At 35.5% G+C, this 14,292-nt stretch overlaps 1 protein-coding gene across 1 annotated transcript in view; it reads right to left on the reverse strand.

The window, feature by feature from the left end:
• ODAD2 (outer dynein arm docking complex subunit 2) overlaps window positions 1-14,292 on the reverse strand; it is a 156,682-nt gene that overhangs the window by 64,856 nt on the left and 77,534 nt on the right. Inside the window, exon 16 of the mRNA XM_063100917.1 lies at window positions 6,578-6,692. Within this exon, the coding sequence (XP_062956987.1) occupies window positions 6,578-6,692 (115 nt within the window). The remainder of the gene's footprint in view (window positions 1-6,577; window positions 6,693-14,292) is intronic.

Raw genomic sequence — 14,292 nt, forward strand, 5'->3', positions numbered from 1 at the left:
CAAGCCTAATACAGAAAAACATCTTAAATGAGAAACTTCTAAATAAAACTCCTTAGAAAAATATGCAGTTTTTGGTAATTAGTTCACTTGACCTTCTGTTCTTCAGTTCTTGATAAAGAACACTGAGTGGCTTTCTAATTGAAGATGCTTATTTCCTGTCTTATATATTCTTTCAAGTTTTATAAGGATCATAAAACAGACTCACATTTCACACTCTGATTTTCCAATCATATAATGAGTGAGCTAGAAAAACATATTCTTCACGTAGTACCTTTTCTTTATCACTGATAAGCTATCAAAAACTACTATCTTATATATTTAGACTGTCTCTAAAATGAAGGAAAGTTTGAAACTTCAATTGAAGACCCCAGTCCACTGCTAAAAAGGTCAATATTTCTTACTACAAAAATCCTATGTTCCATTTGTTTTATGCATCTAATGACAAAATAATTACAGTGCAAATGAAATACCAACTTACAGCGTGAATCTTTATTTCTCCGAATTATTCCATATATCAGTACTAGAGACTTTGATTCTGGTACTTTGTTGCCTGACTCATTCACTGATAGGTAGCTTTAAATATTTACCAACAAGAAAAGATGTAATACATTCACTAGAAGCAATTTTTACATCTCATTTTCTTAACAGATCTGAAAATGTGTTCTAATGTATATGCTGTTAACAATATAAAAATGGATAACATCTGTTTCAAACAGTTGACATTTCACCATATCCGTGCCACATGGACACACATATATATAGTGTACTTAGGTTTCATGATGCCTGACAGACATGGCAGGAACCCTGAAGTAGCAAACACTTGTCTGGAGGTACGGCTGGTGCTTTTTTCACTTTCATGTTGCTCTTAGCTGTAATTGACAATGGCTGCAGCATTACTGTCAGTGCCTTTAATCCAAACAATGAAGTTATTTATTTCAAAATAATGCCAAATCCTATGATTCATAAGTTAATAAGTTTAAAGTTACTTGCAAAAGCATCATATGTGGAAAAAATGTGGAAATGATTTCTTACGAAATAAAAGGCCATCTTTCCTAGGAAGCTAAATCATTAACTTACCTGAATGAGGAGTAAGTGGGGCGGAGGTGGGAAGAATGGGTCAAAATATATTTAAACCTCACTCTGTTTAACACTGGAAACTTAATTGCATAAATAAAGTATGATATAGCCATATAATAAAATACTCTGTAGCCAAAGAAAATTAGACACTGACAGGGAATGACATATACAGAGACTTAGAGAGATACTCACAATTCATTGTTAAGAAAAAAACCAAAACTGATAGCTCTTTATAGTGGTTGTCTCTGAGTGCTGAAATTACAGGTAATCTTTTTACTTTGTTTTTCTCTACTTTCTAACATTTACATAATAAACACGTAACCATATACAATCTTATTTAATTCTTGAGGTCTGCAACTCTTTATAGCAGTTGACTTAGAAAAACAGCTCTCCATTACTTGCATATCTAAGACTTGGGCAACAAAACAATAGCCACCGGCCACATATGACTATTTAAACTTTACCTAAAATCTAATACAATTAAAAATTCAGTTCCTCTGCCGTCCTAGACTCATTTCAAGTGTTCTATAGCCACATGTGGCTAGTGTTTATTGTATTTGAACAATACGTTTTCATCATCACACAAGGTTACATTAGATACAGCTGTCTTAGACCATGGTTTGATTGGGATCTGTATAAATAAGGAGATGCTATTTTTAAATATTATAATTGTGCTTTCTTTTCTCTTGCCTTTCTGAGCACATGACCTCTTTCATGCTCTACCTCTGAAGTGTCCTTCTGCCTTGGGAGAATGAGTTTTGTTGTATAAGCATGCAAGGAGCCAGACCAACGTAATATTCAGCTTCTGACCTTGGAAAATAAGATATTTCTCAAAAAGACCAGAGCTTTGCAAATCAGGTTATTTCTTGAGCAAAGAAGTTTTAAATTTCCCTTTCTCTCATTTTAAGAGCCAGACCTGATGTAATAGAAATTTTCGCACACACGTCCCAATACATTTTTGAAAAGCTGTGTATCCTCCTCATCTATATTGAATTGACATCTAAAATTTGTATCATACAGTCACAAAAGCTGTATTTTCTGATATTATCTAAATCATCAAAATTTTGACTCAATATGATTGAATTGACTAAATATGATTAGCATATTTAATTAATTCAACTTGTGCAAATGTCTTCCATGCTACCTAATCAGAGAAGCCAGAACTCATTGTTGAAATAATTGGCGAAATTAATATCTCCTAGGAAAAGTCTGACTTCAATTTTTTAAATTCACATAAGGGTATTAATTCAGAGCCCTTTGATAACTTTACCGCCTCTGCATTCAAATTCAAAGATAAATAAACAGACAGAGATACAGATAGATAGAAAGCAAGGCAGGCCCTGTATTTGTCGCTGCATGGATGGACTAAGGGGTTGCCCCTTTCAGTATTTCTTCCCAGAAGTTTGTTGGCTTGGCTCTCACTGGACTCACCCTCGGGAACGCATTCTAGAACTGTCCTTTTGCTTGGCATTCCAGAGTTATAGCCATGTGCTATAGAAGATTGAGAATGGTGAGAACCATGTCTGTCTGTCTTTCTTCGTCTGTGCTCCTTGTCTCTACTACACAGATGGATATAGATAAATACATAGATATGCAGACACACACACACATTCTCTCTCTCTCTGACACCTCTTCCATATCAATCATTCCCTAAACCTGAGCTATCTTCTGGATTTCATAGAGTCTCCTCTTACCAGCTAAGCTTCTAAGAAGAACTCTTAATCCTCTTCTCCTCTATTTCCTCCCCTCAATACATTTCTTAGTCCAGTGCCACCTGGCTTAAACTCTCAACTCTCAGTGGAAATGGCCACGACCAAGGACCACCCAATTCCCATATTTAATATTCTCTTTGCAAAGGCTACTGTCGAACCTTCCCCTCCTTCTTGACTTGTCTCCTTTCAGGGCTTTCTTGCAATCATACTCTCCTGGCCATTCCCACTGCTCCTCAGTCTTCCTCCGAAGTCATTGTCATTGGTGTTCTCTCCAATCCTCTTCCTCTCCCTGTCATCTACCCTCCGGACCCCAACTACCTCACACATACTGATGGCTCCCACATGGACACCTCCAGTTCAGAATTCTCTACTGATGTCCAGATTCATATATTCAAATGACTGGACATCTCTACCTGGATGAAAGCAAATCCACCATTTATTTCCTAAAATCATCTTCTTCTCAGGTTTGGTAAAGGGTACATCATGTTCCCAGTTGTCAAAATTTTTAAAAAAAATTCAAAACCTTTCTTGACCTCCTCCTGCCAGCCAGTATCCAATCACTCACCAATTGCTCATTCTACTTCTCAATTACTCTTTATATTGATTCTTCTCTCTGTTCACACTGCCACTGTGTTAAGTCAAATTCTAATTATTTTCATCTCAGCTATTGCAATAGCTTAACTAGCCACCCTCTTATATGTTTTCTAATTAGCCACACTGCTCATGTCACTTCCTAAGACTCTTCAAATGCTCATGTTACCTAAATTCCAAATGCATAAGGAAGGAGAGTGCAGTTCTTGGTAAGAGAAGTGAACAGAGATCTCTTCTCCCCGAGTCTGTCTTTGCCTCAAGACAAGTAAGAAGGGGGCTGAGGTTTCTTTTTCTTGATAATTCAAAGAAACTAAATCGGTGGGGGTGGGGAGCATGCAGAAGGCAGGTGAAAGTCAAGAGGAATGGAACAAGGAGGAGCTCTTTATGGAGCCTTGGATCTGGCCCAGACCTTGGGGCCAAGGACAAAGAGTTAGGCAGGGTTGTGCTTAAAGTTTAAATGTGGTTCAGTTTAGGTGGCTAGCATGGGAGACCAGCCAGATACTCAGGACAGAAGCCTGCACAAGAATAATGAATATGAAAATAATGGAATATTTCTTAAACACAATAGGTTACTAGGCAGATTTGGAGTTGATGTCTATGAGAAGATAGGACACAATTTACACATAATATCAGCACAAAGTAGAAATGTTATCCATCAGAATGGTATCTCACTAATGATAACACTAAATTCTACATTTAAATTTATATTTTCAATGACCTCTGAGAATTAATTAGTACTTATAACATCCTTTTCTAGGAAAGAGAAAGGCCTTTAATATGTTTTTACCTATTACCTCCCACCACCTAACATGTTTTTTCAATCATCTGGTAGTTTAGAGCCAGATTCTTACTGTGATAATACTATCTGTTTTTATCTTATTTTATGCTATTACTTTTAAAGGAAATCTTTCTTAACGATTTGATTAAATTTGAAAGCCATATTATCAACACAAATTTATATTTAACTAAGAATTATAATGATTTATTTCCTCATTGTTTTTAACATGTTATTTTCTTTCTTAGAATCTTTTGTTTTGTTGTAAAATATAACAATGAGATTTTTTTTTTTTTTCTCAGAAAAGGTTTATGGGGAATAAACTTCCTGAATCCTGACATTTCTAAAAGAAAAATGTCTTTATTCTGTCCTTACTCTACCCTCATACTTGAATGCTAGGTTTGCAGGATGTAGAAATCCAGAATAAAAAATATTAAAAAAATTTTCCTCTGAAGGCAGGGAAGGCTTTGTTACATTCTTTTTTAGAATTTACTTGATGGTGTTAAGTCTAATGCTGGTGTGATTCTCGCTCTTCTGTAACTTTTTTCTTTCCTTTAATTTCTGAAAACACCAAGTCTGAATTTGTGTATAGATGTAGATATTTTTGCTTGTTTTTCCTGCTTGGCACTAAGTCGATCTTTTCAATCTGAAGACTAGAGTCTTTCTTCAGCAATTCAGTTTGTGGAAACTTCCCCTTTTTCAAAGAAAAAAAAATGACTATTTTTCCTTCAATTACTCTCTTCTTTTTTGTGTGTATTCAATTTCTTTTTCTTTTTCTTTTACATTCTTAGTTATTTATGAGACTTAATCTTCCAGATAAAGAAAAATTCAGCCATATCCATTCTAGTATTCATTTCTTCTACTAAATTATTGTTTTGCCAGATAATTTTTAATTTCAAAAAAACCTTTCTCAGTCCGTGAATATCTTTTTTTATAACAGCCTATTTTTTTTTTTTTTTTTTGTCTTTTTCGTGACCGGCACTCAGCCAGTGAGCGCACCGGCCATTCCTATATAGGATCCGAACCCTCGGCGGGAGCGTCGCCGCGCTCCCAGCACAGCACTCTCCCGAGTGCGCCGCGGGCTCAGCCCATAACAGCCTATTTGGATGTAGTATTCCCACTTGGGTCTCTCTGAGGATATTAGTTTTTTAAATTTAATGTTATATTCTGTTCCTTACATCGCCTCTGTTTTCTCTGAAGTTAGTTCTGCTTATGAATGTTGGTTTGTCTCTTTAATACCATTAGTATTCTTTAAATATTTGGTGATCCTTGGTTGTTGATATTTATGAATGAAGGACTGGGCTGATGAATTGAAGTAACTGATGAGAACTATCCTTCAAGGACGTGTATCGATATGTCCCCAATAGGCTTCATTCTTGCTCCCTAAACAATACCATTTAAATTTTGCATTTAAAAAAATTCTTTGAGCTTTAATAGGAATCATATTGCATATCTACTTCTGCAACTTGTTTTTATTTTGCTCAACATATTTGTGAGATTAATTGATATTGATGAATATACTGCTGAAATACTTTCATTTTTCACTACTGCATTGTATGTTATAGTATGAATAGACTATGTGCCTATTGTCCATTTTTCTGTAGATCAGCATTTGAGGTCTTTTTCTTTTTTTTTTCTTTTTTGCTGTGATAAAAATTGGTTCAATTCCAAGTTCGTAATAGGTCTCTTCTACGCCTAGCATACCTCACAATTCACTTTTTACCAAAGATTATGTATAGGATGATATTTAGAATCATGTTAAATTTATTACAGAAATAAGATCATTTAGATAAAAAGTGTTCAACACAGAGAAATAGCTTCAGCAACAAGGATCCTAAAGGGAAACCTCTAAACCTACAGAAAAATGTTAGGTAAAGATCAGAGAAATAGGCTGAAAAGCGATCTTTAAAGAAAATTTAAAAATTTACAAATGAAGAGTAAAAATAGACATCACACATTTGTAGTCCAGTCTTCACTGATGGAGAAGAACAGGGAGACTCAGTGCACTTACGTGACCTTTTCAAGATAGCACAGAACTCAGCCATCTTCCCTGCAGGCTGTAACTGCTGTGGAAGCACTCAGGCGTCCCACGGGCTTTCAAGCTCTGCAAGTAGCAGGTCAATGCAGACAGTTTTCTTATCACCCAAGACATGAGAACAGAAATCACTCTGATTTACCTGGGGCGCTTGTTTCCTTTGCACCAACCAGGTAGAACTTTTGAAGCACTGTCGTCCTAGTTTTGTTTGGCACTTTAAAACTGAGCAGGAAAAGGCATTTCTCAAAAGTTATTTTGGCATAAACATTGTTCAGCACTCTTTTCCACCAGATAAATCTAAGTCAAAAGCAGTTAGTAACCTGTGGTGACTTTCTTCAATACAGCATTAGACATCTGAGAACAGACTGATTTGCAGTCTATTCTTACCTTAGCATTTTCGATGCATGGGCACAGGGCCCACGCTGCACTAGCCTTCACGTCCGGGTGAGGATTTTTCAGCAGGGACCACAACAAACGAACTCCATCTAAGCGATCAATTATCCTATTGTGAAATCCAAAATAGTCATATAAACTGTAATTAGTAAGTGAAAATGAAAATTTAAATGGCCCACTATTCACACAATTCTAATTATTTTTTTCTCCTTTTGATTTTTTGCTTGGATTTTCTTTCTTTCTTTTTTTTTTTTTTGCAAAACTCCTACAACAGCAGGGATATAACATGCTGTTGATTGTCAGACCTCTGATTTCAGTTTTAAATTCATGACACAGAAATCAAACTGCATGGTAATTAGGATTCACATAAACTTGAAATCAAGCCATGTAACTTTTTAATTAGCTGTATACAGTCTGTTACCTTAATGTAAAAGATACTGGTTTCTTTCATATAGTAACATCTAAATACTTCCCAAAACAAATATTTATGCCTCAGAACTGTGCAGTTACCTTTTTTATTTGGTCTATGTTAATTGACTTACCTTACTGTATGACATATTTTAAACTCTTTCAGTCCTAATCTAGCATTAGGAATTAAAACCATTACACCACACTGCATCCTTTGTTGGGCACGAATAACACGTAACTTGTTTTCCATGTGTTCCCTTCCCAGCAAGACTAACATTGCAGACTGTGTTATAATTACTTAAACACACTGTAATCAAAATATCTTCATGACTAGCTGAAAAATGAATTATCATCAGAGTCATCTCTGCACCATCTGTCTTCTGTTTATATATCAATCAGTCCAGGGAGCATAACCTTGCAGTAAGGTCCACTGAGTACTTGCAGTTGAGAAAAAGGCCAAACACAACTTAATATCCTTTACAAACATGGCTTTGTCCAGAAAGATATATTAAACTCAAAGCAGATGAAAAAAGATAAAGAACATCACAATTCCTTTGATTTTTAATCTCAAGTTGAATTAAACACATGTAGTAGTTAGCCACAGATAGAATAAACACTATTAGCTTAAAATGCCATTCAAATTGTTCCTTGAAAATTGACATAAAAACATCTACATTGCTTGATTATCCGAGATGAGTTTGCCAGGAAAAAAATGTACTATTCCAAAGGTTCCAAATAGAATATCAATTTTGCATAACCTTGTAAAATTGGTGATGCAAATAGCTGACAGAAAGATATAAACTGTCTCTTTTAAAATGACTTTTAATACGAAAAAAGTGTGTTGAGAAACTATTTTAAACTAAAATTTACCTGAATAGCTTGTCAAACCTAAATCTTTCTGTCAATATCATGCTGAGAGAAAAGGAAGTTTTATTTATCAATTTAGGGAAACTGTAAAGAATCATACCGGACTTTACTTTTCAAATTTAAATTAAAAAGACTCACTGCCTTCTACATGCTACTGAAAAAATAATTAATGCTGATCTCTGGGTTTCTATGTATTTTTTTTTTTTTCACACAAAATTTCACAATGAACAACAGTCTTACCTTCTCACAATTTGGCTTTAGTAATATTTACCTATACACTGCCGACATTTTAATTGTAAAACTAGACTTATTGTCCCCCCACTCTCACCCCAATCCCTAGGCAATTCATCAGCTGCTTAGTCATAGGTTGAGGATTGTGGCCCCTTTAGTAGTGTCTTAAGAGTCAGCACAGTACAGAGTAATGACCTTAGATGAGGAAAACATTATTGAAAAACATTTGCAAACACAGGAACTAACGAAGTCAGTGCTAGCAAACTTCGAAGTTCCATTTCATCCCTTCCATCTCCCTCATCCTCTGCATGAAATCATTCACTGATGATTTTACTTCACAATCACTCAAGTATCTGCCCCAATTCTGGTCTTTACTATCTCACATCAGGATTGCTGCAGTAGGTCTATAACTTGGTTTCGCGTCTTTAATTTCTCTCAATTTCAATCCATCCTATAAATCCTGTGAAATTAATCCTCATAAAGAAACTGAGAGCTTCTCCCCAGGGAGATTCATTCTGTCCATGACATCACCTAGCATATTCAATCAATGCTTGTGGAAGAATTCGCAGCCAAAACATCACTCCCAGGAAAAAGAAGTCTCCAATGGCTTCCCATTGCCTGTGTGATATTAAAGCCCCAATTCCTGAGCTCAGTACTTAAAATTTTCAGGGAGCTGGTTTATTCCTTCCAATTCCTTATATCCAAGCAGTTGCTCATAAAACGTCTTGGCCATGTACTAAACACTAATTACTAGGCATACAGAAATAGCAGATACAGTTACTTCCTGTCCCTGGGGAGAGCGATGTTCTATAAAGTCACTGCCAACACTAAATGAGCAAATACTTAACCATTGCTCCAAGGGGCAATACAAAGTTTTGTTTCTGCGAGCCTCTGGTCAGAACATTTTGGTCAACCAATCAATATACAACCTTGCTTTATGTGTGTTTCTGGTTAAAGACACCTTCTTTAATAAACATTGTTGAATCATTACCACGGAACTTATGGCTAATGGCACTATAGCTCTCGCCTGAACCAAGCTTATCAAACACACATGTTTTCTCTGTAAGGCATGTCACAGTCGTCTTGCACTGAGGAACACCGGACAGCACTTCAGGTCTATGCTAAGGGATCATTTGAAACCGCAAGCGAAAGCAAAAAAATGAGAGAAACATGGCACTAAATAGACTGCTGGAAGAACACGTGTTTACAGTATGAGCGCCGAAATAGGAAGGCAGAGTGTCACCTTTTGTGCATGGGGCAACTCAAAATTTTCACTGCTCTGTACATGTCCACGAATGACAGTGACGGTGAAGTGAGTATTGATTTTGGGGATACAAATGAAGCTTAGTGAGTATATATAGTGATGTGAGTATTGATTTTGGGGTTACAAATATAGCTTAGTGAGCTCATCAATATCAAATCTGAAAATATTAAGGACTGACTGTATTTTAATTGTCCATCAGGAAACTACTGTCTAGTGAGAGAGATAGACCAGAATAGTCTATTATAAGTACCCCATTAGATGGTGCATGGGATTCCACGTGAACACAGAGAGAAGACACTAGTTTACTCACAGACCACAGAAAGTCCTCTCCCGGCTATAAGCCTGTGCCCCTGCCATCTCCATCTTCTATTATAATAATCCATCATTTAAGGTCTATAACAAAACCACTTCCACAAATCCTCTGGCATCCCCCTCCTCTAAGCTTCTTTTAAGTTTGTTCTCCCTTTTTCTAGCACTGATAAACACATTGCTTTGCCTTGTAGTCATGTGTGTTTGTTTATCTCCCCAATTACTGTGTAATCTCCTTGACAGCAGGAATCATATATTGCCCACCATGCTTAGGGCATGCTGCCAAAGCCAGTGAATATTGGTTAAAAGGATCTGAAACAAGACAGTCTTTGCTTACTCCTTTTTCGATGAATTAAAAACCTCTCCCTACACAAATACATTCATTTTTAAAGTTCATACTTGCAAATTACATGTTCAAATTCTAAATCTAACTAGTAAAGTTTTCATTCGAAGTCTCTATGTTCAAAGTGTACTTTCATATAATTTCTTTACAACTTTATTGCTTTTTGCATCTCCAATGACAAATTTATAGGTGGAATTAATTTACACCACTGTCTACTCCCTTTTGTATAGTCCTTTAATTTGATTAGCACCTTGCTCTGAATTCATTTCCAGCAGCAGAGGAAAAAAATTTCTTCCCATTTTTATATCAATAGAATTTTACATAAATTTCTTGATATTATAAAAACAAAACTGAATTGCAAGTTTTCAAAATCTTCAAATTTATCATGGAAATCATACTGCCTGGCTGGCAGAATAACAGCTCTAGAAAGATGAATATGTGATCATATTCTGGCTATTTTTAAAAAACCAAACAAACCAAAATGATGCAGCCTCTTGTTATGTTTCTCCAACTTTTTTTTTATATTAACATGTTATGAAGTCTGGCTGGCTCCCCTGCCCATTGAAGCCACATATAGGAACAAATGTGAACAGTTTGTGCCCATATCGTGGGCACACGTAAGGTTATTGGGTTTTTGTCTGGCAATACTAATATATTTTGAAAGCATTATTTTGCATGTTTCCTAAAAATCTCACAGTTATTTGCTGGAAATTATTTCAGCAAATACTATTGTATAACAATGGCTCAACTTAAATGTGGTTAGCCTAAAAGAACACGTCATTCTTAAACCACAACATTAAAAGTTGCAATGGAAATCTACAGGTTTTAAAACCAAGTTGGCAATTCATTAAAAAGGGAAACAAACGTATGTCAGAATTAAAATGATCATCCCTGTGAAAAACTGATTAGGAAAGAATCTTACTCTTTTTAAAAAAATCCTCAAAGTTTTTATGTTTCTGTCTCCATGTATTTTTCTAAAGAGGCTACAGGAGACCAATTTTGGAGAAAATATATGAATGTGACACCTTCTGGAAAAGTATGTCAAGAATGCCTTGGCCTTGGTAAAGCAGGATGATAATTTATCCTTTTACAGTTGGCATAAGCAATATGATTAGAAACGCTCTAGAAACTTCCTCATCAGAAAAGTTATTCATTCATATAGTAAATATTAAGTGAGAGCCTATGGCATACCAGGCATAGCAATGCATCAAAAGACACAAAATGTCCAGCCGTCCAACTCTTAGCAATGCCAAGTTTGGTCATTGAATTATGCTGCTGACCACCAGATCTCTCCATTGAAAACATGAAGTTTCCCCTTTCACTGACTAACAATCTAGGGGGTCATACTTTGTCACCCGGAGAAAGTCTTATTCCAACCACCTTTCCCTACTTCACAGTTTTAGAATCCACTAACTATCCTTGCCTACAAGAATTATTTCACTGGGAGTTGCAAAATAGCGATTTTTCTAATTCTATTTGTCTTATTAATTTATTAGCTGGCATTATTCTATAAAGAAGAGCTTCCTTTTGTTAACTAGAGCTCACTTACAATTCCTCCAGAAAGACGGGATAAATATTTAATTCTTTCTCTTTAATGACCAATTTGTGGTTACTTCCACTGTAGGCAAAAGAAGTTTTCTACTCTTTCTCTTTTTGATTCTTCCACAGCATTTAAAATTTTATATAATTGACTCTATCAATTATTTCCTTTATGGTTTTGGTCTTTATCTTATGCCATTGGAATATAGAATAGCCATCCATACTCCAAAATAATAAAACTGAGATATTTCTTTTGGCTTATTATATATTACTTTGTTTATACTTAAATATTTTAATTATCAAAATAGTCTATAAGAAAGAAGCGGGATCCAGATTTTTTCCTTCATGGACATTCTGTGGTTATATCCTAAATTTAAATAGTTAACTATAGATATATAAATTTAATATATAGCTGATTTCTCTATTGTATTCCATTGATCTGTCTGTACCTGCACCATTGTCAGTTTGTTTTCAATTGCACATGTATGAGCTCTAATGACTGGTCCATAACCCACTAACTAGATACTCTTTAATTATATAAATTTTTTTGTTTTTTGACCAAGAAATGTATAATTTGACCATGATTATGTACTTTTAAGTGTTTATAACTGGATTCTGAAGAAATGAAATTCTGCAACCAGAGATATGAAATACATATATATATATATATATATATACCTATACGTATATACACATATACACACACATACATAAAGAATAAATGGAAATACTAGAATTGGAAACTATAGTACCAGAAATGCAGAATTCATTAGATGGGCTTAACAGCAAACTGAACAATAGCAGAGAAAAGGATCTGTGAACTTGAAGACAATAAAAGCTATCCAAACTGAAAAACAAAGAGAAAAGAGTGACAACAAAAAAAGAAAACAAAAACAGAGTTCAATGTCTGTATAATATATGTGTAAATGCAGTGCCAGGAAAAGAAGAAAGAGAGAATGTGACAAAAGGATATCTGTGAAGACAAGAACTGAGGAACTGAGATCTTTCCAAAACTGATGAAAGACATTAATCCTTAGGTCCAAGAAGCTCAGTGAACCCCAAATGGGATAAATGTGAAGACAACCATGCCTATGCACATTATAAACAAACTGCTAAAACCCAGAGATAAAGAGCAGATCTCAAAAGGAAAGAAAAAAGATATATTAGTTCTTTTTGGCTGCAGTAACAGAATGCCATAGACTGAGAGGATTGTAAACCACAAACATTTATTTCTCACAATTCTGGAGGCTGGGAAGTCAGAGATAAAGGCACTGGCAGATTTGGTGTCTAGTGAGAATCTGCTTCCTGGTTTATAGATGGCCATCTTCTCACTGCAACCTCACATGATAGAAGGAGCAAGTGAGCTCTCCAGGGTCTCTTGTAAAAGGGCACTAATTCTATTCAAGAGAGCTCCCCTCTCATGACCTAGTCACCTCCCAAAAGTCCCACTTCCAAATACTTTCACGCTGAGGATCAGGTTTCAACATATGAATTTGGGGGAGACATAAGCTTTCATTCTATAGCACGCTAGGTATAGAGAATTACGATACAAATGAAAATGGACTTCTATACCCAAAGGAAGTATTCTTCAGAAATAATGGCAAAGCCCTTCGCTCTTGCCTCTAGACTAAAGCCATTATGTGGGGCACAGCAAAGCCATTCATTATACACAGCCATAATTGAACTTCATCAAATTAAGTTTCTGTTCAATACAGCAAAACATAAGTAAAATTATTCACCACGATCAAGTGGGATTCATCCCAGGGATGCAAGGTTGGTTCAACATATGCAAATGAATAAATGTGATACAAGGACCATATGATCATCTCTATAGATGCTGAAAAAGCCTTTGATAAAATTCAACACTCATTCATGACAAAGACTCTCTATAAGTTAGGTATAGACGGAAAGTATGTCAACGTAATCAAAGCCATATATGATAAAACCACCGCCAATATCATCCTGAATGGGGAAAAGCTGAAAGCTTTTCCTTTAAGAACAGGATCTAGACAAGGATGCCCACTCTCACCACTCTTATTCAACATAGTGTTGGAAGTACTAGCCAGAGCAATCAGAGAAGAGAAGGAAATAAAGGGCATCCAGATTGGAAAAGATGAAGTCAAACTGTCCCTGTTTGCAGATGACATGATCCTATATATCGAACAGCCTAAAACCTCTACAAAAAAACTGTTGGAATTGATAAATGATTTCAGCACAGTAGCAGGATACAAAATCAACACACAAAAATCAGTAGCATTTCTTTTCTCCAATAGTGAACATGCAGAACGAGAAATCAAGAAAGCCTGCCCATTTACAATAGCCACCAAAAAAATAAAATACTTAGGAATTGAGTTAACCAAGGAGGTGAAAAATCTCTATTTTAGAGAGGATACAAGAAGATGGAAAGATATCCCATGCTCTTGGATTGGAAGAATCAACATAGTGAAAATGTCCTTACTACCCGAAGTGATATACAAATTCAATGCAATCCCCATCAAAATTCCGATGACATTTTTCTCAGAAATGGAAAGAACTATCCAGACATTTATATGGAATAACAAAAGACCACACATAGCCAAAGCAATGCTGAGCAAAAAAAATAAAGCTGGAGGCATAAAACTACCTGACTTTAAACTATACTACAAAGCTATAATAACCAAAATAATATGGTACTGGCATAAAAACAGACACACTGATCAATGGAATAGAATAGAGAATCCAGAAATCAACCCACACACCTACAGCCAT

This window comes from Cynocephalus volans, chromosome 6, assembly GCF_027409185.1.
Source record: "Cynocephalus volans isolate mCynVol1 chromosome 6, mCynVol1.pri, whole genome shotgun sequence".
Classification (NCBI taxonomy): Eukaryota; Metazoa; Chordata; class Mammalia; order Dermoptera; family Cynocephalidae; genus Cynocephalus; species Cynocephalus volans.